This window comes from Geotrypetes seraphini, chromosome 2 (genome assembly GCF_902459505.1).
Source record: "Geotrypetes seraphini chromosome 2, aGeoSer1.1, whole genome shotgun sequence".
In the NCBI taxonomy this organism is placed as follows: Eukaryota; Metazoa; Chordata; class Amphibia; order Gymnophiona; family Dermophiidae; genus Geotrypetes; species Geotrypetes seraphini.
In genome coordinates this window covers 139605468-139630183 of record NC_047085.1, presented here as the reverse complement: position 1 = coordinate 139630183, position 24716 = coordinate 139605468, and the positions used below count along the sequence as shown (strand labels likewise).

Genomic DNA, 24716 nt, shown 5'->3' with positions numbered 1-24716 from the left:
TTTGTGTGTGACCGTGCTCTGTGCCACACATTTCCTAATTGAAATTAAGCTGAATGATCTTTATATAAATCATCATTTTCTCTGTTTCTGTTTTGAGGAAAGGATTATAGAGCTTAGTAGCTGATGTGATGAGAGACTGGCTAGGCCATATGGTCTTTATCTGTCATCTTTACTCATCTCAACAATGAATTGAGTGCACATTATTCACAAAGGGGCCCTTTAACAAAGCTGTAGTAAGCACTAAGGTGTGCTTACAGCAGCAAAAAATGGATGCCACGGGGCACACAGGCACCTCACATCAATTTTGGGATGTGTGTGTGCTACCCCGATGCTAAAAATTTTTTTGAAAAAATTTTTTGCAATGGGGGCATATGTGGGGGCAGGGAGCAGGCATGTTCTGTCCTAATTGGTTAAAGCAAAAACGTTAAAATGCTCTAACCAATTAACACATGCTTAGCACATGTGCAGCCTACATAATGGGTGGTGGTAAGGGCTCACATGCTAATCTGCTTTAATGGCCAGGTACTCATAGCAAAATTAGGGCTCTTTTTACGAAGCCACATTAGGCTTCTTTTTTTTGCTGGCCGTGGTGGTATTACTTCTAACGCTCATAGAATTCCTATGAGTATCGGAGCTAATACCGCTGCGGGCGGCGATAAAAAAGCCTAACACGGCTTTGGAAAAGGGAGGTTAATGCATGGCTATTCATACAAAAAATACCCCAGTGGTAAAAATAGCCATACCATGGGTGTCCTAAGGTCACTTTTTACCACCATTTGGAACAGGTTCTCAAACAGTGCACGTTATTCCCTGGGTTTTATAACTGGCACCTAAATATGGGGGCTTAAAACTGTACGTGATCCTGAGATCCACATGTAAATAAATTAGATAACAAGCTGTTAACCATAAATTATTTGCATTAACTGACTCAAATTTGGATTTGCACATGGATATGGCTACATGCAATTCTGTAAGACTCCGCAGACAAATCCTCAAATGCAACCCAAAAGAGGGTGTGGAAGGTGCATGGGCAGATCAGAATTATGCAGTGTTATAGAATTTGGAGGCAGCATGCCAGGATTTACACCAGGTTTCATTATACCAAATGTTGGGTGTGCAGTGAGAAGAATCTATCTGATAGTACAATCTAATACAGTGATCTCAAAGTCCCTCCTTGAGGGCTACAATCCTGTCAGGTTTTCAGGAATTCCCCAATGAATATGCATTGAAAGCCGTGCATGCACATAGATCTCATGGCCAAAGCTGCAGCGGTGAAAGCGGCAGTCAGAGAGGCCAAGCATCAAGCTGAGGTAAACCTAGCAAGGAACATTAAGAAGGGCGACAAATCCTTCTTCAGGTATATTAGTGACAGAAAAAGAAACACTGATGGGATAGTGCGCCTTAGGAAATCAGATGGGAAATATGTAGAATCAGATTCAGACAAAGCCGAACTACTAAATGAATATTTTTGCTCTGTTTTCACATGTGAGGCACCGGGGTCAGGTCCACAGTCGCAGGTAAAGCAAAGTTCAGAAGATCCGTTTCGGGATTTAGAGTTTACTTCCGGAGACGTCTACGACGAATTATCAAGACTCAAGGTGAACAAAGCAATGGGGCCGGACAATCTACATCCCAGGGTGCTCAGAGAGCTCAGGGACGTCCTAGCGGAGCCGTTATCAATACTCTTCAATCTGTCCCTGAGCACGGGAATAGTGCCCTTGGACTGGAAAACAGCTAACGTCGTTCCTCTGCACAAAAAGGGTTGTAGGACAGAGGCTACGAATTACAGACCGGTAAGTCTCACATCGGTAGTGAGTAAACTCATGGAAACACTCATCAAACGCAAATTAGACATGATACTAGACGAGGAGGAACTACGCGATCCCCACCAACATGGATTCACCAAGGGTAGGTCCTGTCAATCCAATCTCATTAGTTTCTTTGACTGGGTAACAAGGAAACTAGATATGGGAGAATCCCTGGACGTCGTGTACTTGGACTTCAGCAAAGCCTTTGATAGCGTCCCCCACCGCAGGCTATTGGGCAAGATGAAATCAATGGGATTAGGTGAAACATTTACAGCATGGGTCCACGATTGGCTGAGTGGAAGAACTCAGAGGGTGGTGGTTAATGGTACCATCTCTAAAACGACGGAAGTGACCAGTGGGGTGCCGCAGGGCTCGGTCTTGGGCCCGATCCTTTTCAACATATTCGTAAGAGACATGACTCAGGGGCTTCAAGGTAAAATAGCATTATTCGCCGATGATGCTAAACTATGTAACATTGTGGGTAACGGCAGTCTGTCCGACAGCATGACGCAAGACCTGGTTTTATTGGAACATTGGTCCTCGACCTGGCAGCTTAGCTTCAACGCTAACAAATGCAAGGTCATGCACCTGGGCAACAATAATCCGTGCAGAACGTACACATTAAATGGTAAAACCTTAGCAATGACTACAGCAGAACGGGATTTGGGGGTGATCATCAGTGAAGACATGAAAACGGCCAATCAAGTGGAGAAGGCCTCATCCAGGGCTAGGCAAATGTTGGGTTGTATCCGGAGAAGCTTTGTTAGTCGGAAGCCCGACGTCCTAATGCCCTTGTACAGAACCATAGTGAGGCCTCATCTGGAGTACTGCGTACAATTCTGGAGGCCATATTACCGTAAAGATGTACTGAGAGTCGAGTCGGTACAGCGGATGGCCACCAGGATGGTCTCGGGGCTTAAAGATCTATCATACGAAGAAAGACTGAACGAATTGCAGCTATACTCTCTCGAAGAACGCAGGGAGAGAGGAGACATGATTGAGACGTTTAAGTATGTCACTGGTCGTATCGAGGGAGAAGATGATATTTTCCTTCTTAAAGGACCTTCCGCCACAAGAGGACACCCGTTGAAAATAAAGGGCGGGAAGTTTCATGGCGACACCAGGAAATACTTCTTCACCGAAAGAGTGGTTGACAGCTGGAACAAGCTCCCAGTGCAGGTGATCGAGGCCAGCAGCGTGTCGGATTTTAAGAACAGATGGGATGCTCATGTCGGATCTCTAGGAGGCAAAGGTCATCAGAGAGTGATTAAATAGGGGGGGTGGGTCAGCGGTGTGGGCAGACTCGATGGGCCTCGGCCTTTTTCTGCCGTCACTTTCTATGTTTCTATGTTTCATGCATATTCATTAGGGAAATCCTGAAAACACGACTGGATTGCGGCCCTCAAAGAGGGACTTTGACCCCTGATCTAATACATATGTTCCATAGGGATTGAAACAACTGCAATAGCAGAGCTTTATCTGTGTTCCAGATTCTCACTTGGCTTTTCATGCTCTGAATGCATAACTCTTTACTTTTTTTCACCGAATCTTAGCTAGTAAGTACTTGTCCAGGCATAGGCAACTTCGGTCCTCGAGGGCCGGAATCCAATCGGGTTTTCAGAATTTCCCCAATGAATATGCATTGAAAGCAGTGCATGCAAATAGATCTCATGCATATTCTTTGGGGAAATCCTGAAAACCTGATTGGATTCCGGCCCTCGAGGACTGTAGTTGCCCATTCCTGTAAACTAGTCCCTCTTCTTGAGCTCTCTTAGATCCTTCTCATTTTTCTACTCATGTCTTTGCCATCTTCACTATCTTCATTTAGCTTTCCCGGTCATTCTTCGCTCTCATAATTTTTCTGAGATCTCAGGCATCTGTGGAATGTTAATAATTTCTTTCTTGTCTTTTCAACCAACCCGTTTAGTGTCTTTTCCATTTTTCTGTTAGGAGAGCAGATACTGTGAATTTGAGATGTGTTGTACTTGCTATATCGTTAGTTTAACCTGCCATTCTATTTCACAAAAATCCTCCCTTCCTCACAACATGTTTTTAAGGGATCCCCAAACACCTACAAACTTATGTGACTCATCTCTACCTAGAATTGTACCTTCCACCTTTTTTACCTTTTAAAAATTAGATGTCATCCAGGCATTAGAAAGGCATCCTAGGCTCTGCTCCAGAGGAGTTTGTGCATATTTTTTGAGTTGATATCATTATTATTGTGTTCAGTAATTCTTCAGATTAAAAGCAGTTTACAGTTTGGAATTATGCATAGTGTTTCATGTTAATTTTCATAAATGCGGCTCTTGTGTTTTCTTTTGCAGCACAAAATATGCATTATTCCAGCTGAAAAATTCTCTGTTGAATACGGAGAGCCCAAAGTGTACTGCATAGCTACGTACGGGCGTTCCTCTAACCAGAGGTAATTGAGATGCTGAAATGTTATCCTCTCATGATTCAGCAAATTTTTTTCTGATCACACTGTGACAATAACATCAGTTCAGCAAGTTTATCAAATGCTGCCCCAGCACTTTTTCCAAGCCGCTAGATATTCAGGCTAGACTCTTGGCTATTCATCTCTGACTTCATGGAGATTACCTCTTGTGCATAATATTTGTATACCTCAGATTTCACAGAATAGAGACCACATGATTCCCTGCACAACTTCTTGCTTATGCTTAGACTCCCAAATGGCTAAAATCCTACTATTTAGATTAGCTAGATGGTGAGCAGTCATTGTTTTAGCTTGCATTTCATTAACTCTGTAATACCTAAGCACAATATTACAAGTGATTTAAATGAGCAGGAAGAAGATCCTGTCTGCTTGAATTATGCTCAGTAGACCAGCTGCCAATATTCAGCAGCACTTAACAATATAATCCCTCTGAATATTGGCTCAGACCAGGTAGTTGAGGGGGCAGAGTCAGGGAGGTGCTAACAGGGACAGATCACAAGTTTGTGGGACCCTGGGCCAATAGGACAGAGAGCCCCCACCTCTTCTCAGCTGCAACCACCAGACTGTACAGGTAGACTGCTATGCAAAACCCGCTTTGATAATGAGAAGGGCCCTTCCAGACCTTCGGGCCAAGAAGGCCTGTGCAGGGAGCCATACCTGGGAGCCAGCAATATTCAGTGTCAGTTCCTCCATAGATAAGCAGGTAGATGGGCCCACAGAAAATTAAGTTCTAACTATGTCCTCTTAGATAAGCAGGGGCTGACACTGAATATTTCAAGTACTGTCCGGTATCTTGTGTTGGTTCCTCTTCCCTCCTATCTCCCATGCAAGGCCCAATTCTGCCTACATCCCACCTGGTAGAGCTTGATCCTCCTTTCCAAACCCCCCTTAACTATCCAAGTACCCCCAGATAGGACCCAACCTCCACCCAATCAGTTGCAACCTTCCCCCATGTTCCAGAAGGCTCCTTCAGGCTTACCTTTTTCATGGTGGTCCAATGGATGATCAGGACAGGTGTGAATCCCACTTACTCCTGCTTCTAGTGGCTCTGGCTGCAACCATGACCTTTAGAGGTAGTTTCATGGTACTACCACTAGGAACTAAATTAGCTGTGAGACTACCACTAGACATCATAGCAGCCATTTTGCTCCTAGAGTCGCTATTGACAGGAGCGAGTAGAGCCTACAAGGACTTTGGGGAGAGGGGAGTCAGGATGTGTTGGGGGAAGGGCCCAGAGAGAGGCTATACATATTGGATGGGAATTTGCAGGGGAGTTAAAATTTAGGGGTGAGGGTTTGGGACCTGATAAGTATCTTATGCAGGTTCAGCTGAATATCAGCTAGGACCCACTTAATTCCCTGCAACCAGTCCAGTGAAAGTACCTGATCCCAGACATGGAATGTCATTGAATATCCGAGAATAATTTAGCCAGTGAAGGTCAGTAGTGGCTGAATATTGACTAATCTCAGTTTTAGAAGGTTGTGACTACCTTTTTAAAAGACTAGCAAAAAAACAGTACACTTCTCCCTCTGTATTCGTGGTTTCAGCAATCGCGGTTTTGATTATTCGCATTTTTTAGCTTGCTGACTGTTCCACCCAAATTACATCAGCTTGCATAGAGAAATCGTTGATTCCACGCATTTACAGAGAAAATCACTTTCTTCACTGTGTTTTGCCTCTCCTATAAGAACAGGCCAGGTCTCTCACCATGTTATTCATGGTTTCACCATATTCAGGATGTTTTTTAATAGAAAACTGTGAATAACATATGAAAAAGTTATTCATGGTTTTTCTGCATTCACGGGTCTGTTAATCCCCTATCACAGCGAATACGGAGGGAGAAGTGTAATTTACTTGTATGAGTGTTTGAAAACCCCCATGTTACCCAACATCTTCTGAAGAAACTTTGCTAATTGCCTCTGAACTGATCTCCCAGGGATACCTTCTGATGAGCTCTGTTAGGATGTTCCACCCCTTTAATTGCTGGAGCTTCAAATCTGAAGACAGAGGATTTTTTGGACTCAAAGCTCACAAATTATAGCATTTAGACAATAGGAGGAGAGGTGCCAGTGCCCCCTGCAAAGATGGCACCGGGACAGTTCACACTCCCTCACCCCTCACTAAGCCACTGCTGGAGAATAAGTTCTAAAAACCAATGATTTTCCAGATTTGCAAGAAATTTTGTGAGCAACCATGTAAAATCTGTGAACGACGCTCCTAGAATGTATGAGGGAACATAGCTATAGACCTAGTGGAACTGCAGAAGCCCAGATACAGGAAGAGCATGCATAATAGTATTCTGTGAACTGTGTGTGTAAGTGACAGCACTGCCTATGCCACTCCCATGCTTCATCCGTGTGATCATGCCCTTGCATTTTTGTGCTGTTCTACATACACATGTCCATACAGAGTAGAGCATAGGTGTTTCTTACCATGAAAGCCATAGTATACTGTATGCACTCAAGTAGTGTGTAAATGTGGGAACCCTGTTATAGAATTGCCTTTCTAAGGTTATATGTCATTGGGTTGGTATAATTTAAATGTAATGTTAAATGGTATTTATATACAACCTGGACACGCTTGAAAGGTATAATGAAAAGCTTTTATCTGTTCACATACCTGAGCCTGTTCCCTCACAGGCTCAGGGAAGGCAAAGATATACGTTTAACTTTTATATCTCTATCCGATGCAACAGTCTGTACTCTTTAGGCAGTTTACCATCTCACATTCAGTTCTACATTTGTCTTAATTTATCACAGGACTTTATTCAAGCCCAACATTGAGTACCACAATATATTCAACTTATGAGGTTGGCTTACCTTAGCCAGTACCTTTAACATCCTAGTCTTCAACCCATATAGTAGGCTTCTCACCCTGCCAGTCTCTCTGGAAACCTCTTGTCAGTCGTCACCTTGAACACTCAGACATTTTCCCTTCCCATCCAGCTCCCTTTCAGCTCACAACTAAGAAAGGTTTCTCTGTGGAGGATTTTTCCCTGGGACCTCTCTCCTATGGGGACCTCTCTTAACTAATCTCCAGCTAAAGCATATATTCATCTTCCTGCCTGAGGACCGCCCCTGTGACTCATCAGAATTGCTGAGCCCAGTGCATCCTAGGACCTATAATTCTTTTCCTCTTGGGCTAGGACCTCCAGCTGCCCAGTGTTACAACTGACTCCCTCACATCCACTTAGAACATAAAAATATCCATAGTGGGACAGACCAATGGTCCATTTAGCCTAATATCCTGTTTCCAACAATGGCCAATTCAGGTCATAAGTAGCTGGCAGAAACCCAAATCATAGCCAAGTCCCATGCTTCTGCCATAATTATGGCTTCAGGCAGGTTAATAAAGAATTCAGTGATGGCATTTTTAAAGTAACAGAAAGGGCCCTAGCCTCTGGAGTTTATGGGGGGTCTTGGCCAATATTTAGCTGGGGCCCACATAAGACAGTTTGCAGGTCCTGGCTGAATAGCAGCTGGGGCCCACCTAACATTTTATTGTTTTAGTGCCATGATCCCCCTCCCAACCCCTCCAGAAAGCGCCCCTCTTTCCATCCACCCCAGTGGTCTATGACCTACCTCTGCTTCTTGGTGGTCTAGTAGGGCGTTGGGAGCAGGAGATTATTTTTTAAATATATTGTCAGGTAAAAAATGGTGTTTGTTGGTATCCCTGATAGCCCCAGTGCCACTTTTTCCCTTTATGGGCCATTATTATAATGAAAGCTATTTTGCCTCCTCAGTTCTCTGGTCTTTATGTTGCATTACCTATCCTGCAGGAAATGTACAAGGTGCAGGAATTTATTCAAATAAAAATGTGTAAAAGTCACTAGAAACAATCATACATAAAAATCCAGACGTATGTTCTATCTCAAGAACACACGTATGGATATTTATGTATGATTGTTTTTAGTGACTTACACATTTTTTATTTTTATTTGAATAAATTCCTGCACCTTGTACATTTCCTGCAGTTTTGTTTTTGTTGTTGCGTTGTAATTTTTACTGCAGCTGTTGTTGGTTTCTTTTTGTTTGGCACTTCCTATCCTACCTGAAAATAGCTCATCTTGAGCCCAGAAATGGACAGACAAGTAATTGCATCTAAAATAATCCAAATCCTTTATATTCAAGTCTTTCCTCTGAGCCTTTTATTAGTAGTTGTTTAATGTTTTTAATAATTCAGAAATGAATTGTTTCTCTCAAAATCTTTTATTTTCAGTGCATCATGTGTCTCATCAACAACATATGAAACTCCACCAAGGGCGCTGCTGATAGACACAGCTAAACAAACACAACTTTCAGAAGCACAGAGACGCATGCAGTATGACCCCTTAGACAGGTCACTGTTTCCTTCTGACAGGTTGACTGGGATGTTGCTTCAGGCTCCACAGGTAGCTGTTGTCTTGCATTTACTGCTTGCAATCCTATACCGCCCGATATTCAGCACTATTTAACTGGCCAGGAACGACTCCTGGCCAGTTAAATAGTGCTAAGCTGGCTAAGTATTAATATTCAGAATGAGATGGCCGCTGAATATTAGTGCTTAGCAGGTAATGGATAGCTGGCTATATCACGCGACTTAGCTGGCTATCCGTAAAATTTAAAGCAATAGCTGGCTAAATTTAGTAACCAAATCAGGCCGGGTAAATAGCTGCTCTATCTTTGGCCACTGTAAACTTAGAATACCTGTAAACTTAGAATACCAGTGCCATCTGTGAGAGTCAGCCCGGCTAGCTCACATGGTCTAAGTATGAGCCCCAATAGTTTCTTGAAGAGGCACTTGCATCATATCAGCAAATTCCATAGCAGGGTAGTTTGCACTTAAAGAGCATTTTGTACACCTTTGAGTGAAAAAAAACTGGTGAGGAACAGGGCTGGCAGCAGGTGTCCCAGGACATACCCCCTCTTCTACGAAACTGTGCTAGCGGTTTTTAGTGCAGAGAGCCGCGCTGAATGACCCATGCTGCTCCCGACGCTCCTTGAGTTCCTAGGAGCGTCGGGAGCAGCGCGGGCCATTCAGCGCAGCTCTCTGCGCTAAAAAAATGCTATCGAGGTTTCATAGAAGAGGCGGATAGTTTAGTTTGTTTGTTTGGCTTACTGCCTTTCATAAGGCATACCAAACAATTTGCGCAAAAGAGAAACAGAAAAGTAAAATAAAAATTACATTTTCAGGGGAATTCTATAAATGGCATCTAATATTGCACATGTAAGTTTGGGCACATGCCAAATTTGAGCACACAGTTCAATTAAATAATGAGCCTGTTAGCAGCAATAAGGGTGCTAACAATCCAATTATTGGCACTAATTGGCAATACAGTGGTACCTCGGTTTACGAGTGCACCGGTTTGCGAGTGTTTTGCAAGACGAGCAAAACACTCAGCAAACTTTTGTCTCGTAAACTGAGCACTGCCCCGATAAACGAGCACTCAGCAATGGTAGCCCAGGGGTGAGTACCTGCCTGCGGGTGCTGCAGCGCTTCCAAAGTGGTGGCTTCCTTCCCTTGGGGTCCCCGTGCGGGTGCCCTCCCGCTTTGGCTGATGCCTCTGATGTCCTGCGTGCTTGTACGTGGTGAGCGTGTTGTCGGGCTGACTTAGGAGAGGAGAGGTGAGGCCGCGCATATGCTTGTTCAGGATGGTGGCCGGCTTGGATCGGGAACCGGGAGGCGCTGTCGGACGGCAGAGGCATCGGCCGAAGCGGGAGGCAGCCGCATGGGGACCCCTAGGGAAGGAACCCACCACTTTGGAAGCACTGCAGCACCCGCAGGCAGGTACTCACCCCTGGGCCACCATTGCAAACTTTGGTTGTGGAACGAATCTTCTGAGTTTGCATTAAGGTCTATGGGGAACTTTGCTTTGCTAAACGAGCGTTTTGGATTACGAGCATGATCCTGGAACGGATTATGCTTGTAAACCAAGGTGCCACTCTAATTTGGATTTCTTTACACATCTCGTTGAGCGCTATTCTACAAAGATGCATGCGTAAATTCTGAAAAGGGGGCATAGCCATGGAAAGGGGAGCACGGGCGGGTCAGAGACGTTCACATAAGATATGTGCACTGTTATAGAATGGGGGGGGATCCACACCTAATTTAAATCTACTATATATTTATTTAATTCGATTTCTATCCCGTCCTCCCAAAAGCTCAGAACGGGTTACAAGCCAACATTCACAGTGGATTACATTGGACAGTACAAATGACAATACAGCAACTTAAGCACAAGCTAGGGAGAATGGTGATTTGAGGAAAGCTTGGAGGGGGAATTTCAGGGGACTAGTTGACAATGTAGTATCTTAAGCCCAAGGTTGGAAGAGCAGCGACTTAGTCTGCTTGGGATGGGGGTATTTGGAGGGAATTCCTGGGGTGGGGGAGAACAGAGAATTGGATCTAAGAGACAGCAATTAGTGGAGGTTGGTAGGCGAGGGGTCAGAAGGAATGATTGCGGCTGGATTTGTAGTTGAAGAGGAGGGCCTTTACCGCTCTCCGGAAGGTCATCAATAAGTTCTGTAATCTGATTTTTGGGTGGGGGGGAGTTTGTTCCAGAGTTGAGGGATTAAGTGACTGTAGGAGCATTTGCGGGCAGTTTCTTACAGGAGCGACCTTCCTGGGGTGATGCATAGGCATCTCTCTGCTTCAGAGCGGAGGAGGCGAGTGGGGGTGTACAGAGGTAGCTTGGATCCTATATAGGCTGGGGTGGTAGCTTCATTGCATCTCCCCTAGTCCTAGTATTTTTGGAAAGAGTGAACAAGTGATTCACATCTACCCTTTCCACTCTACTCATTTTTTAATAGACCTCTATCATATCACCCCTGAGCCATCTCTTCTCCAAGCTGAAGAGCCATAGCCGCTTTAGCCTTTCCTCAAAGGGAAGTCGGCCTATCCTTTTTATCATTTTTATCACCCTTCTCTGTACCTTTTCTAATAACACTATATCTTTTTTGAAATATGGTGACCAGAACTGCACACAGTATTCGAGGTGCGGCCGTACCATAGAGCGATACAAGGGCATTATAACATTTTCATCTTTGTTTTCCATTCCTTTCCTGATAATTCCTAACATTCTATTTGCTTTCTTAGCTGCCACCACACATTGAGCTAAGGGTTTCAACATATTCTCAACAATAACACATAGATCCTTTTCCTGGGCAGTGACTCCTAAAATAGAACCCAGCATCATATAGCTATAGTTTGGGTTGCTCTTTCACACATGCATCACTTTGCACTTGCTCACATTAAACGTCATCTGCCATTTTGACACCCAGTCTCACTAGTTCCTCTTGCAGTTTTTCACAATCCTCTTGTGATTTAACAACTTTGAACAATTTTGTGGCATCAGCAAATTTTATTATCTCACTAGTTATTCTCATCTCTAAATCAGTGTATTGTAGGCTCTACTTCAGCAGATTCTGTTCTGAAATACTAGCAGAACATGGATATCCTAACCTGGGTGTTTCATTTCGGATCTGTCAAAACTTCACTGGCTTCCGGTGATTTCTAGGATTCACTTTAAATGTACCTGCCTAATATTCAAAATTCTACATGGCATTCTTCCTCCCCTAATTCCACTATCCTGGAATTCTTCAAGACCTGACGCTACCAGATCCGCCCACAAACTTAGACTATCTTTCCCTTCGTTAAAAGGCGTCATGTATTCAGGTAAATTAGGGAAATCCCTTTTCTTCAAATTCATTGAGCTTTGGAACAACTTCCCTGCCCTGCTGCGGAACCTAGGTTCATTCCAATTATTCAGAAAGCATCTGAAAACCTGGCTTTTCTCCAAAACAAAAAGCTATCTATTTAAAAATGTAAAGCTAGCTATCCTCTTCATAACCTCTAATTTCTTATTATGTCCTTCCCTCATTTATTGAATTACCTGTAAACCATGCTGAGCACTATCTTTATGGAGATGATGCAGTATACAAACGTGGAGGAGCATAATCAAAAAAAACGTCTAAGTTCCCTTTTGGCCTAAGGCCTTAAACGTTGAAAGTAGAAGCAGGGAAAATGTCCATAATCAAAAAAAACGTCCAAAAGGAGGTTTTTTTATTTTTATTTTTTTGATAATGGCCTCCCTCTACGTTCAGCTGGTTAAACGCCCAGACCACCGGGGGCGCTAGTGAGCTTCAGGAGGAATGGCAGCTTGAATTTGAGCTCCGGTAAACCACTGCATTAAAATCAAGAATACACTTTCTTAATACAGCCTAAATTTCTCCTACTTGCTCTTCGTGGGTGCTCGAGTGCCTATCTAACGATGTCGGCGTCCAAAAGCGGAAAACGCACGAAAATTGATCCGCCTTCTCCCTCGAAGTCGCAGGCATCGAAATCGGAGAAATTCCGATGGCCACGCTTCATGAGGAGATTCGTGCACTGAAAGACATGCTATCGGAGACTAACACCAACATCGAAGATATTAAACAGGACGTGTCTAGTATGAAAACTGATGTCCTTCATTTCCGTACTCGGGTAGAGTCTCTGGAGACGAAACAGCGTGTGACTGAAGAAAATGTGAAAGACTTGCAGCGCCATTTTAAGCGCGTGGCACAACTAGAGTCTGAACTGACCGAGGCAAATGACAGGGCCCGAAAACGGAACATTAAAAAAATCAAGGAAGAACTACTACGGCAACAAAATCTCACGCTCCAACAACCAAAGCAACACCCTGTTCAACATCTGGCGTTCCATATCCTCCAAACACGATTCCTCCCCACTCCCCTCTTCTCCATCCGCGAACGATCTAGCAAAATTTTTCAATGAGAAAGTGTCTACCTTACGAAGCTCCTTCCCCCCCACACCCGATTACAACTCTTTGATGCCCACTACCCTCAACCCCAACTTAACCGAGGTGAACCATATCCCAGCCGACAGATCCTGGACCGCCTTCGAGCCTGTTTCCGACTCTCAGGTCTCTAAGCTCTGCCTCAAGTTAAAAGCCTGCAACTGCTCCTTGGATCCTTTCCCCTCCTACTTATATGAGAATATTCCAACCCAGGCCATCTCATCTCTTACCAAAATCTTAAACTCAGCCCTGCTCTCAGGCCTGTTTTCTACAGAAATGGGACACATTTCCCTGTCCCCACTTCTGAAAAAAGCTGATCTCGACCCCTCCATCCCTTCCAGCTATCGCCCAATAGCTAATATCCCTCTCCTGACCAAAATGCTGGAATCCATCATAGCCACCCAACTCTCATCCTATCTCGAGAGATTCTCCATTCTCCTACCCTACCAACATGGATTTAGACCCAACTACAGCACTGAATCCCTTCTAGCCTCTTTAATCTCAAAGGTCCAACAACTTCACTCCTCCAACAAATTTGCTGTCCTTCTCCAATTCGACCTCTCCGCAGCTTTCGACATTGTCCACCATGACATACTAATCCTCCAACTTTCTGAAATTGGCATAAATTCCACTGTCTTAGATTGGTTCTCAAAATTCTTACGGTCCCGTTCCTACCTCGTTAACATGAAGGGTTCCTCATCCTCCCCTTGGAAACCGATCTGTGGAGTCCCGCAGGGTTCACCTTTATCCCCGATTCTTTTCAATGTCTATATGTCCTCCCTGAAACTCCTCCAACTTTCCACCTCGGAGACACTTTACACCTACGCCGACGACATCCTCGTCCTTATTGAAACCGACTCTAACCTCACCAACCTCTCGGCTAACATCTCATCCTGTATAACAAGTCTACAATCCTGGGCCCTCACTGTTCAAATGAAACTAAATGAGGCCAAAACAAAACTACTTTGGCTCGGCCCAAAACTGGATCAGCTACCCTCCCACATCCCACTTTCCTCTGGCACCAATCTGCAGCTTGAGCACTCTAGTAAAGTTCTGGGAATCATCATTGACTCTACACTGTCCTTTAACGACCACATCAACTCCCTAGTAAAAAAATGCTTTTTCAATCTCCATATGCTAAGAAAAGTTAGATCCTGCTTCCACCAACAACATTTCGCCGTCCTTGTCCAATCCATCATTCTATCCCGACTCGATTACTGCAACTCCATCTTTCTAAGCCTAACAAAGAAAAATCTTCTCAGACTTCAGCGGATTCAGAACACCGCAGCTAAATTAATCTTCGCAAAAGGCAAATTTGACCACGTCTCCCCGCTTCTGTCTAAGCTTCACTGGCTCCCAGTCTTCCTCAGGGTTCGCTACAAATGCGCTTGTCTTACCTTCAAATCTCTTCACGGCATCCTCCCTCCCCTCTTCCCACTATCTTGGCTCTCAAGCACTCACTCCTCCAGATCCACTCAGAAATTCAAACTATCCTTCCCTTCTCTAATTGGCATCTCCCATACAGGAAAACACGGTACTTCCCTCCTCTTCAGGATCACTGAGTTGTGGAACAGCTTTACGGCCCATCTTCGGAGTTCGACCTCCCTCCAACATTTCAGAAAACATCTGAAAACCTGGCTTTTCACCAAAATGTAACCACTTCCTCCCTCTCCACTATTCTATGTACCTCCTCCGTCCTCCTCCGTCCTTGTTCACTTCACCTCTCCCTCCTTCCATTGTAGTCCTCTTCTTTATTTTTAATCCCTGTAAACCGTGTCGAGCTCCACTTCCGTGGAGATGACGCGGTATATAAACTTAAGGTTTAGTTTAGTTTAGTTTTAGTTTAACATACGTATCCTTGGCCTTTCGGAAGGTCGGGAGGGCCAAAATCTGATAAAATTTCTACAGGATACTATACCTACCTTACTCGATATTACTTTCTCACCTTCGCTCGAGATTGAAGCTGCTCATAGCGTCAACTTGCAGCGCACTCCACGCGAGAATTACCCGAGACCGGTTATACTGAGCCTTTTACGCTTTAACCAGACTATTGAGATTATGCAAAAGGCGAAACTGAAATCCCCGCTGAAATTTGAGGGTCGGAACATCATGTTTGTGCCGGATTTGAGCAAAACATCTGCGCGTCTGAGGAAACAGTTGCTGGAATACAGACCTCGACTTAAAGCCCTGAACGCTCGCTTCGGGATGTTTTACCATGCTCATCTGAGAGTCACGCTACAGAACCGCACCAAAGATTTCACAGATCCGAATCTGCTTGGGGACTACTTGGAATCCATCTCACCCAGCACGATTGATGCTACCTGACTTTTACATCGCTTTTCAACTCTGCATTCCTTTTAATGGTTGAGTGTTTTGGGCTTCGGTGCTACATCCTTTTTTTTTCTATTATCAACCTTCTTCAGTATTCCACTTCTTACTAATATGCTACTTTTGGTTAACTAACACTTGATTTTCCTACTTTTCTTTTCTTATCCATTTGTTTTCTCTTTTTACCTGGGTATATTTAGATGGCTGCCCTGCTCTCAATATATACATAGGGTAATGCCTTCAGTTTTTCAGCTTATCTCTTTAACATTTAATGGCTTGGTATAATTTTGCCTTTATCTACTTCTCTAAGGGGATGTAATTGCTTAATTCACTTGATATTATTGCTTGCTAAATATTTCAACATATGTATTCAATATGAATGTGTTGCTCAGTGCATTGGTTTGCTGTTGCTTGTTCATGTTTGCCTTTTTTCCCTCACTCACTGACCCGTTGGTCTATTCTCTGTGCAATATGTTTTGTTCTTGGCACAGAGGGTGTTCATTATACAGAAGTGTATTTCATTTTCTGACTTTAGGTACAGTATATTGCAGTCAATCTTATTTCATTATATCATGCCTCTCAAGTGTGTATCGCTAAATGTGAAAGGTCTGCATAATCCACTGAAGAAGATCAAAATATCTCAGTATGTTTCCCAACTACACCCTGACATTGTCCTCTTACAAGAGACGCATCTCGATGCACATGAAGCCACAAAATTTACGTGTAGCTGGGCCTTACCTCCCATCTTTCCTCCTGCTAAAGATAACAAAAATGGAGTTATTATATTAATTAAGAAGCATCCTGATATCATTGTCACTGACCAAGCTTGTGATTCTGAAGGCAAATGGGTAAGAGTCACTCTCTCCTTTCAACACTCGGCGGCGGCTCGAGAGTACATTGTTTACTTTTACCTTGTTTACTTTTACTTTGCAGCGCGGACCGGGAAGCTGAGGGGATACAGGCAGGCAGCCGGGCAAAGCGGAGGAGAGATAGAGAGGGGCGGAAGCCGGCAAGGAAGGGCAGAAGGCTGATTGGGTAGCGGCGAGAGCAAGCTCCGCCCACCCCCACAGCGTCAGAGGTCGTCTCGGAGCCCGGGCTCACCCTTAAAAGCAAGGGAGCCAACGGCTCGCGGCCGTTCGGCACGCGGCGAAGGCGAGCGGCCAAGGCGCTCGCCTTAGCGAGAGCGCCTTCGCGAAGGAGCCTAGAGAAGGAGCCAGAAGCACAGGCAGCCCAGCAGCAAACTCTAACTCAAACTCTAACTCTAACTCTAACCTAAAAAAAAAAAAAAAAAAAACACAAAAAATTATTTTTTCTGTTCTCATTCTTCTCTTCTCTATCTATTTTTTCAGCTAGCTGCACACCGTGTACCACTCCTACACACCAAGGGACTTCAGATACACGTCGGGCACATTCCAGCGCACCAACTTTAGTCACAAGGAAGGAATAATGGAGGCAGCAGAAGGCCAGCGAAGCTTTCCAGTATACTGCATCGATTGTCACATGTATGTCTACCTCCCTTCCGGGAGGCAGGCCTACATATGCGGTCGATGTCAGGAACTGGCTAGCCTCAAGAAGGAGGTAGGGAGACTGCAGATCAAAGTACAGGAGCTAGAGGGACTCCGCTCCATAGAGGAACCAGGGGAATTTGAACCAACTGAGGACACCACCAGAGAAAACCACTTCAATGAACAGGTCAAAGAGCTCGAAAGATTCATCGAGGAGGCCTGCAGGATGGTAGAGACACAGGATCACCCGCTCTTCAGAAGGGAACAAACGGATGGAGGACAGGACCCGCCAGGAGCCATCAGGACCCATCAGGACCCACCAGGAGCCGAGGGAGAGGAACCTTGCGGAGGAACCAACCAGGAGAAGGAAGGATTGGAGGACCCAATCATCACCGACACAGACCTGAGACCCAGGAGGAAGCTGAGGAGAGGAAAATCTGCTATCGTGGTGGGAGACTCAATCCTGAGAGAGGTGGACAGTCACATAGCAGGAGGCAGAGCGGATCGCCTAGTGACATGTCTCCCAGGGGCGAGGACAAAGGACATCTCCGACAAAATCGAGAGAATCATGGAGGGAGCTGAGACAGAGGACACAGCAGTGATAATCCATGTCGGAACAAATGACGTCAGCAGAAGGAATTTCAACATGACTACACTGACCGAACAGTTTAAGATCCTGGGGAGGAAGCTGAAGCTGAGGACAGGGAAGATAGCCTTTTCTGAGATCCTGCCAGTACCAAGGGCAGATGCGAGGAGGCAGACCGAGCTGCAAGCAACAAATGGATGGCTGAGGCGATGGTGTGACGAGGAGGGCTTCCTCTTTGTACGGAACTGGTCAACCTTCCTGGGGAAAAACAAGCTCTACAGGAGAGATGGTCTGCATTTGAGCACGGCTGGGACAAGGATGCTGGCACGTAACATCCAGACCTGCATAGACATGACTTTAAACTGATAACAAGGGGAAAGCCGATAGTCGATCTGACTTCGACACATCGGACCACAGTATCGAGCAAAGATACTGAGACAGGAACTGGCAATAGAGGACTAGAGACAAAATGGACACTTTATGGACATAAACCCAAAGAAGCAGCACAGGGAACCGAGGGGCATTTAGAGCTAAAGAGCAAAACAAGGAGGAAACAGCCGGAACCAGAGGGCTATCAAAGAACAAAGAAGCGGGCAGAGGACGGAATAGACACACCGCAGGAGGCAACACGCGAGGAGACCAGCAGGAGCAACAAATCAAGAGTATATCCGAAAGAAAAGGTAACAAACTGGGACTTAAATTGCCTATATACAAATGCTAGAAGCCTAAGAACTAAAATGGGGGAGCTAGAAGTTATAGCCAGAAAAAAGGACATAGACATAATAGGAATCACAGAAACATGGTGGTCAGAGGACAACAAATGGGATGTGGCCCTGCCAGGGTACAAACTCTACAGGAAGGACAGGGCACACAAGAAGGGGGGAGGAATAGCACTGTATATAAAGGACTCCATTGTCTCATCCAGAATCGAAACAACAATAAGGGCAGACAGTCTGGAGTCACTATGGGTTAAGCTGACAGGAGGGGAAGGAGCTGATATCAAATTGGGACTATACTATCGCCCACCAGGACAGCCAGAAACAAACGACCTAGACCTGGAGGCCGAACTGAGACAGGTGTGCAAAACAGAAAAGGTGGTGGTTATGGGGGACTTCAACTATCCGGGAATAGACTGGGACATTGGGCACTCAAAGTGCACGCGAGAAACTAAATTCCTAGAGGCAATAAGGGACTGTTTCATGGAGCAGCTGGTCACAGAACCAACGAGAGGAGATGCCACTCTAGACCTAATCCTCAACGGGCTAGAGGGACCCGCAAAGGAAGTGGAGGTACTAGCACCGTTAGGGAACAGCGATCACAACATGATCCAATACAAATTAAACATGGGAACAACCAAGGTGAAAAGAACCACAACGACAGCACTCAACTTCAGAAAAGGAAACTACAAGGACATGAGGAAAATGGTAGGAAAAAAGCTCAGCAGCAGCTCAGGAAAGGTGAAGACCGTAAAGGAAGCCTGGACACTGCTTAAATGCACAGTGCTCGAGGCACAAGACCTGTACGTCCCAAGGTTTAGGAAAGGGTGCAAAAAAAATCGAACTAAAAACCCAGCATGGATAACATCTGCAGTTAAAAAGACGATAAGCGACAAGAAATCATCCTACAAGAAATGGAAAAAGGAACCAACAAAGGAAAACCAGGAAGAGCACAAAAGACACCAGAAAGAATGTCATCGAGAGGTCAGGAAAGCAAAGAGAGAATATGAGGAAAGACTGGCAGGAGAAGCAAGAAACTTCAAACCCTTCTTCAGGTATGTGAAAGGGAAACAACCAGCCAGAGAGGAAGTGGGACCACTGGATGACGGAGATAGGAAAGGAGCGATAAAGGAGGAAAAAGAGATAGCTGACAGGTTAAACAAATTCTTCTCGTCAGTCTTCACCAGAGAGGACACAACCAATATTCCGGAACCCGAGGAGATTATAAACGGAGAACAAGATGAAAGGCTGGTAAAACTAGAGGTGAGCAAAGAGGATGTCCTCAGGCAGATAGACAGACTAAAGAGCGACAAATCACCAGGCCCGGACGGCATCCACCCAAGGGTACTAAAAGAACTGAGAAATGAAATAGCAGAGACACTTCAACAAATATGTAACCTCTCCCTAAAAACAGGGGAGATCCCAGAGGACTGGAAAATAGCGAATGTCACGCCTATCTTTAAGAAGGGATCAAGGGGTAACCCGGGAAACTACAGGCCTGTGAGCTTGACCTCGGTTCCAGGGAAGATGATGGAAGCAATGGTAAAGGACACAATATGCGAATACATAGAAAACAATGGACAACTGAAGGCGAGCCAACATGGCTTCTGCAAGGGAAGGTCATGCCTCACGAACTTGCTGTACTTCTTTGAGGGAATAAACAGCCAGATGGATAAGGGGGAATCCATAGACATCATTTACCTTGACTTCCAAAAAGCCTTCGACAAGGTACCTCACGAACGGCTACTTAAAAAGCTGTGGTACCACGGGGTGCAAGGGGATATCTACCGATGGATCAAACACTGGTTGGCGGGCAGGAAGCAGAGGGTTGGAGTAAAAGGCCAATACTCAGACTGGCAATGGGTCACGAGCGGAGTTCCGCAGGGGTCAGTGCTGGGACCTCTACTGTTCAATATATTTATTAACGATCTGGAGGCAGGGACAAAATGTGAGGTTATCAAATTTGCTGATGACACCAAACTCTGCAGCAGGGTTAGAAACACGGAAGACTGTGAAGACCTGCAAAGGGACCTAACGAAACTGGAAGACTGGGCAAAAAAGTGGCAAATGAGTTTTAACGTAGAAAAATGCAAGGTCATGCATGTAGGGAAAAAGAACCCGATGTTCAGCTACAAAATGGGGGGAACACTGCTAGGGGTGAGTAACCTTGAAAGGGACCTGGGGGTGATGGTCGACACATCACTGAAACCATCGGCGCAATGTGCGACAGCCTCAAAGAAAGCAAACAGAATGCTGGGCATCATCAAAAAAGGTATTACAACCAGGACGAAGGAAGTCATCATGCCGTTGTATCGCGCAATGGTGCGCCCGCACCTGGAGTACTGTGTTCAATACTGGTCACCGTACCTCAAGAAGGACATGGCGGTACTCGAGGGAGTGCAGAGGAGGGCGACTAAACTAATAAATGGTATGGAAAATTTTTCATACGCTGACAGGTTAAAAATGCTGGGGCTGTTCTCCCTGGAGAAGAGGAGACTTAGAGGGGACATGATAGAAACCTTCAAAATCCTTAAGGGCATAGAGAGAGTAAATAAGGACAGATTCTTCAAACTGAGGGGAGCCACAAGCACTAGGGGTCACTCGGAGAAATTGAAAGGGGACAGGTTTAGAACAAATGCTAGAAAATTCTTTTTTACGCAGAGGGTGGTGGACACATGGAACGCGCTTCCGGAGGAAGTGATAGGCCAGAACTCTGTACAGGGGTTCAAGAAGGGTTTGGATAGGTTCCTGGAGGATAAAGGGATAGAGGGGTACAGATAGAACTTGAGGTAGGTTATAAAAGTGGTCAGAAACCACTTCCCAGGTCGCAGACCTGATGGGCCGCCGTGGGAGCGGACCGCTGGGCGAGATGGACCTCGGTCTGACCCAGTGGAGGCAACTTCTTATGTTCTTATGTTCTTAACACTCGTCACTGGCGATCTTTAATATTTACGCTCCCAATAAAGATTGTCCGGCATTTTTTCATGACTTGGCTAATGCTATTGCTGTAATGGGAGCAACCCCCTCACTTAGAGGTGGGGATTTCAACCTAGTTATTGATCCCACGGTGGATAGGAAATCCTCTGCGCCTCCCAGGTCTTCCAAGGCCTGGCAGGCTCTTTCTGACATTATTCAACATCTAAACCTTGCTGACCCATGGAGACTCACACACCCGGACACTTCACAACTTACTTTTTTTTCTTCACCACACTCAACTTTTTCATGAATTGATTTCTTCCTAGTATCTGCTTCATTATTGCCTTTTGTTTCCAACACGCTCATACATCCAATTACTGTGTCCGACCATCCCTTGATCAGCTTGGAGTTTAGTACGATTGGTCTCACACCTTTAAAACCCTGTTGGAGATTTGACTCATCTCTCCTCGAAGATCCTGACTTTGTAACGCTTATTACCAACAGCATTAAGGAATTTTTCCTATTCAACCCAGTGGAACAAACTTGTTGGACTACTCTTTGGGACACACTTAAAGCTTATTTACGGGGCTTAATCATCTCATATAAGGCACAAAAAAATAAATCTTCTGCACTCCTTCGTTCTTCTCTGGAGTCTCAAATAAATTCACTGGAAACCCTCCTTTGTTCAGACCCACATAACAAGACACTTTTCGATCAGTTAATGAAGCTACGCTTGCAATATAATACCTTGCTGGCGAATTCGGCTGGAAAGACATTATTTATGAGGGAGGCGACCTACTATGCTGAACACGATTCCTTGGGTCACTTATTGGCTAATTATCTCAAGTCACAAACCGAGCGGACTTTCATCACATCTATAAAATCTGCTGACGATATTATTCTTACAGATAGAGAAGCAATACTGACTAGATTTCATGATTATTATCAGTCTTTATATACGTCACAATCGCCTTCGAACATTGATACTGATAGTTTCTTTAATCATCTGAAGTGTCCTGTGATCACTGATGCTGACAACGATATTTTCTGCTCACCTCTCACTGAGAATGATCTTGCTGCAGCTTTGGCGGACATGGCAAAAGGGAAGACGCCAGGCCCTGATGGTTTTCCAGTGGAGTTTTATATAGCTTTTCAATCCCTCCTACTCACTCCTATGTTGGGATTGTTTGACTATCTGATTAGATCGCAAAAGGTCTGTGGCTCCTTTACTGAAGCAGTGATAGTGGTCCTACCTAAGGCTGGCAAAGATAAACAACAAGTTCAAAGCTATAGACTTCTCTCCATGATAAATGTCGACGCCAAGTTATATGCTAAGATATTAGCTGGACGTCTGCAAAACATACTCCCTAAGTTGGTCTCGAATGAACAAACTGGATTCATGCATGGTAGGCTTTCGCACGATAATACGAGGCTCTTTTTTAATATACTTAAACATGTGGAGAAGATAGATTCACCTCACATCGCACTTGGATTAGATGCCGCAAAGGCCTTTGATAAGAGTCGAGTGGAGTTTTCTGTTTCATGCCTTGAGACGCTTTGGTTTCTCCGAGTCAGCTATAGACATGATCAAAGTTTTATATACTTCTCCCTCTACTCAAATCATGATTAACAACCAATTGTCATCTCCTTTTCATCCCAGCCATGGAACTCGACAGGGTTGCCCTCTCTCTCCTCTGTTATTTAACATTGCATTGGAGCCGCTATTACTCACTTTTAAGAATAATTCTAAAATCAGTGGTATCTCTATGGGCTCTGCTGTTGTCAAGTACTCAGCTTATGCTGACGACATACTACTCTACACCACTCCGTCGTCTATACCTCACATTCTACAGGATATCTCTCAATATGCTCTTGTGTCAGGCTATAAACTTAATCAATCGAAATCCGAAATCATGCCTCTCAACCATCCTGAGGTTAAACATGATCTACTGAGATTTGATTTTCTCTGGTCGGACACCGTACTGAAATACCTTGGTATATTTTTTGCACCCACAATTGATGAAACCATTTTATTGAATGTGTCGAAATTAACCTCTCTTATCAAAGATTTGCTCTCAAGATGGACACCTTTACGCCTTACCTGGTGGGGATGACTCAGTACAATAAAGATGATGATTGCTCCCAAGATAAACTATTTTTTGAACATGATTCCAATTCTATTCCCCATCTCTTTCTACTCCACAATTGAAAAATCTCTCACTGCTTTTTTGTGGGGCTCTAAACCGCCTAGAATTGCATTGCAAAAGCTTAAGGCTAGTAAGGACTGTGGTGGAGTCAACTTCCCTGATTTTCATAAATACCACATAGCTTTCATCATGCAACAATCTTCTTACTGGTTTTTCTCACCTTCTTCTGGCTACATACCAATATGGTTGACCTGGGAGTCGTCCTGTATCTCTCCTCAACCTCTCCACCTTAAGCCATTTCAACACATCTCCAGGAATGCGAATCCTATCTTCGCTAGCACACGGACTGCCATTGGATTGATAGACAAGTCCTTGCCACATCCCTGGACACTTACTATGTCTGCTCCTATATGGAACTACCCTGCTTTTAAAATACAAAATGAACCTGTTAGCTGGATTGAATGGCAGAATTGCGACATATGGTCTGTGAATGATTTGAGAACTGATGATTCTTGGCTGTCTTTTAATCTATTACAAAGTCGCTATGGTCTCCACAACAACCAACACTTCCGTTGGATTCAACTGGTTCACTGCCTGTCTTCGTCTATACGACAGACTCCTCGCGCTGATGAAAATCCAAGTTTATTGTCCTTATACTCTACAATAAACAATGTTAAGGGCTCTGCATCTCGGTGGTACAAATGGCTTCAAGTTGAATTACATGGCCGTCCAACTGGCACTGAGCACACTTGGGAGTTTGACTTGCAAATTCCTCCCTTATTGGATTCGTGGAAGTTGGTGTGGTTTTCTTTAACTCAGAATTCCTGCTCCTCATCTCTCAAACAATCTCTATACTTTGTATTACCCAGAGCCATATGGATTCCACACAAACTGTCACATTTTAAATCATCTGAAAATGGTCGCTGTTGGTCTTGTAAGAAGGATGCTGGTACCTTCTTGCACCAACTCTATCATTGTTCACTCATCAATCCCTTTTGGCAATCCATCTGGAAGTCGATCTCCGAGATATTCAATGTCATTGAACCTCTCACTCCTGCTATTGTTATTCTTGGCACAAATCAGCTTCAAACTGATCTGAGTACTGGTGACTCGAAACTTTTCAATCTGTTGTTGCAACTGGCTATCAAGTTAATATTGCAAAATTGGAAGAATGTCTCGATAGTGTCTTATTCTATGTGGTGGAATAGAATTTGTGTTGTAGCTAAATATGAAAGGGCAGTGGCTATCAAGAACAAGGCCTTGCGCTCATTTGAGAACACTTGGAAGCTGTTATTGGATGTTTCTTTAACTCCTTAAATTGATCTGTTTTCCTTTTCACGTATGTAGATCTTCATCATTTCTATATGTTACCTATGCCTTTCCTTGACTGCATCTTATTGTTGCTGAGGTATTGCTGTACGTTTGCATTAGGAATGTATGCACTTCTGTATTATTCTTCTTGTATTGTTATGGTGTAAT

At 44.5% G+C, this 24716-nt stretch overlaps 1 protein-coding gene across 1 annotated transcript in view; it reads left to right on the top strand.

Moving 5' to 3' along the window:
• The window catches only part of LAMA3 (laminin subunit alpha 3), a 509154-nt gene that overhangs the window by 203743 nt on the left and 280695 nt on the right, over window positions 1-24716 (top strand). The window contains exons 29-30 of the mRNA XM_033933874.1: window positions 4136-4233; window positions 8485-8656. Coding sequence (XP_033789765.1) covers window positions 4136-4233; window positions 8485-8656 — 270 coding nt within the window. The remainder of the gene's footprint in view (window positions 1-4135; window positions 4234-8484; window positions 8657-24716) is intronic.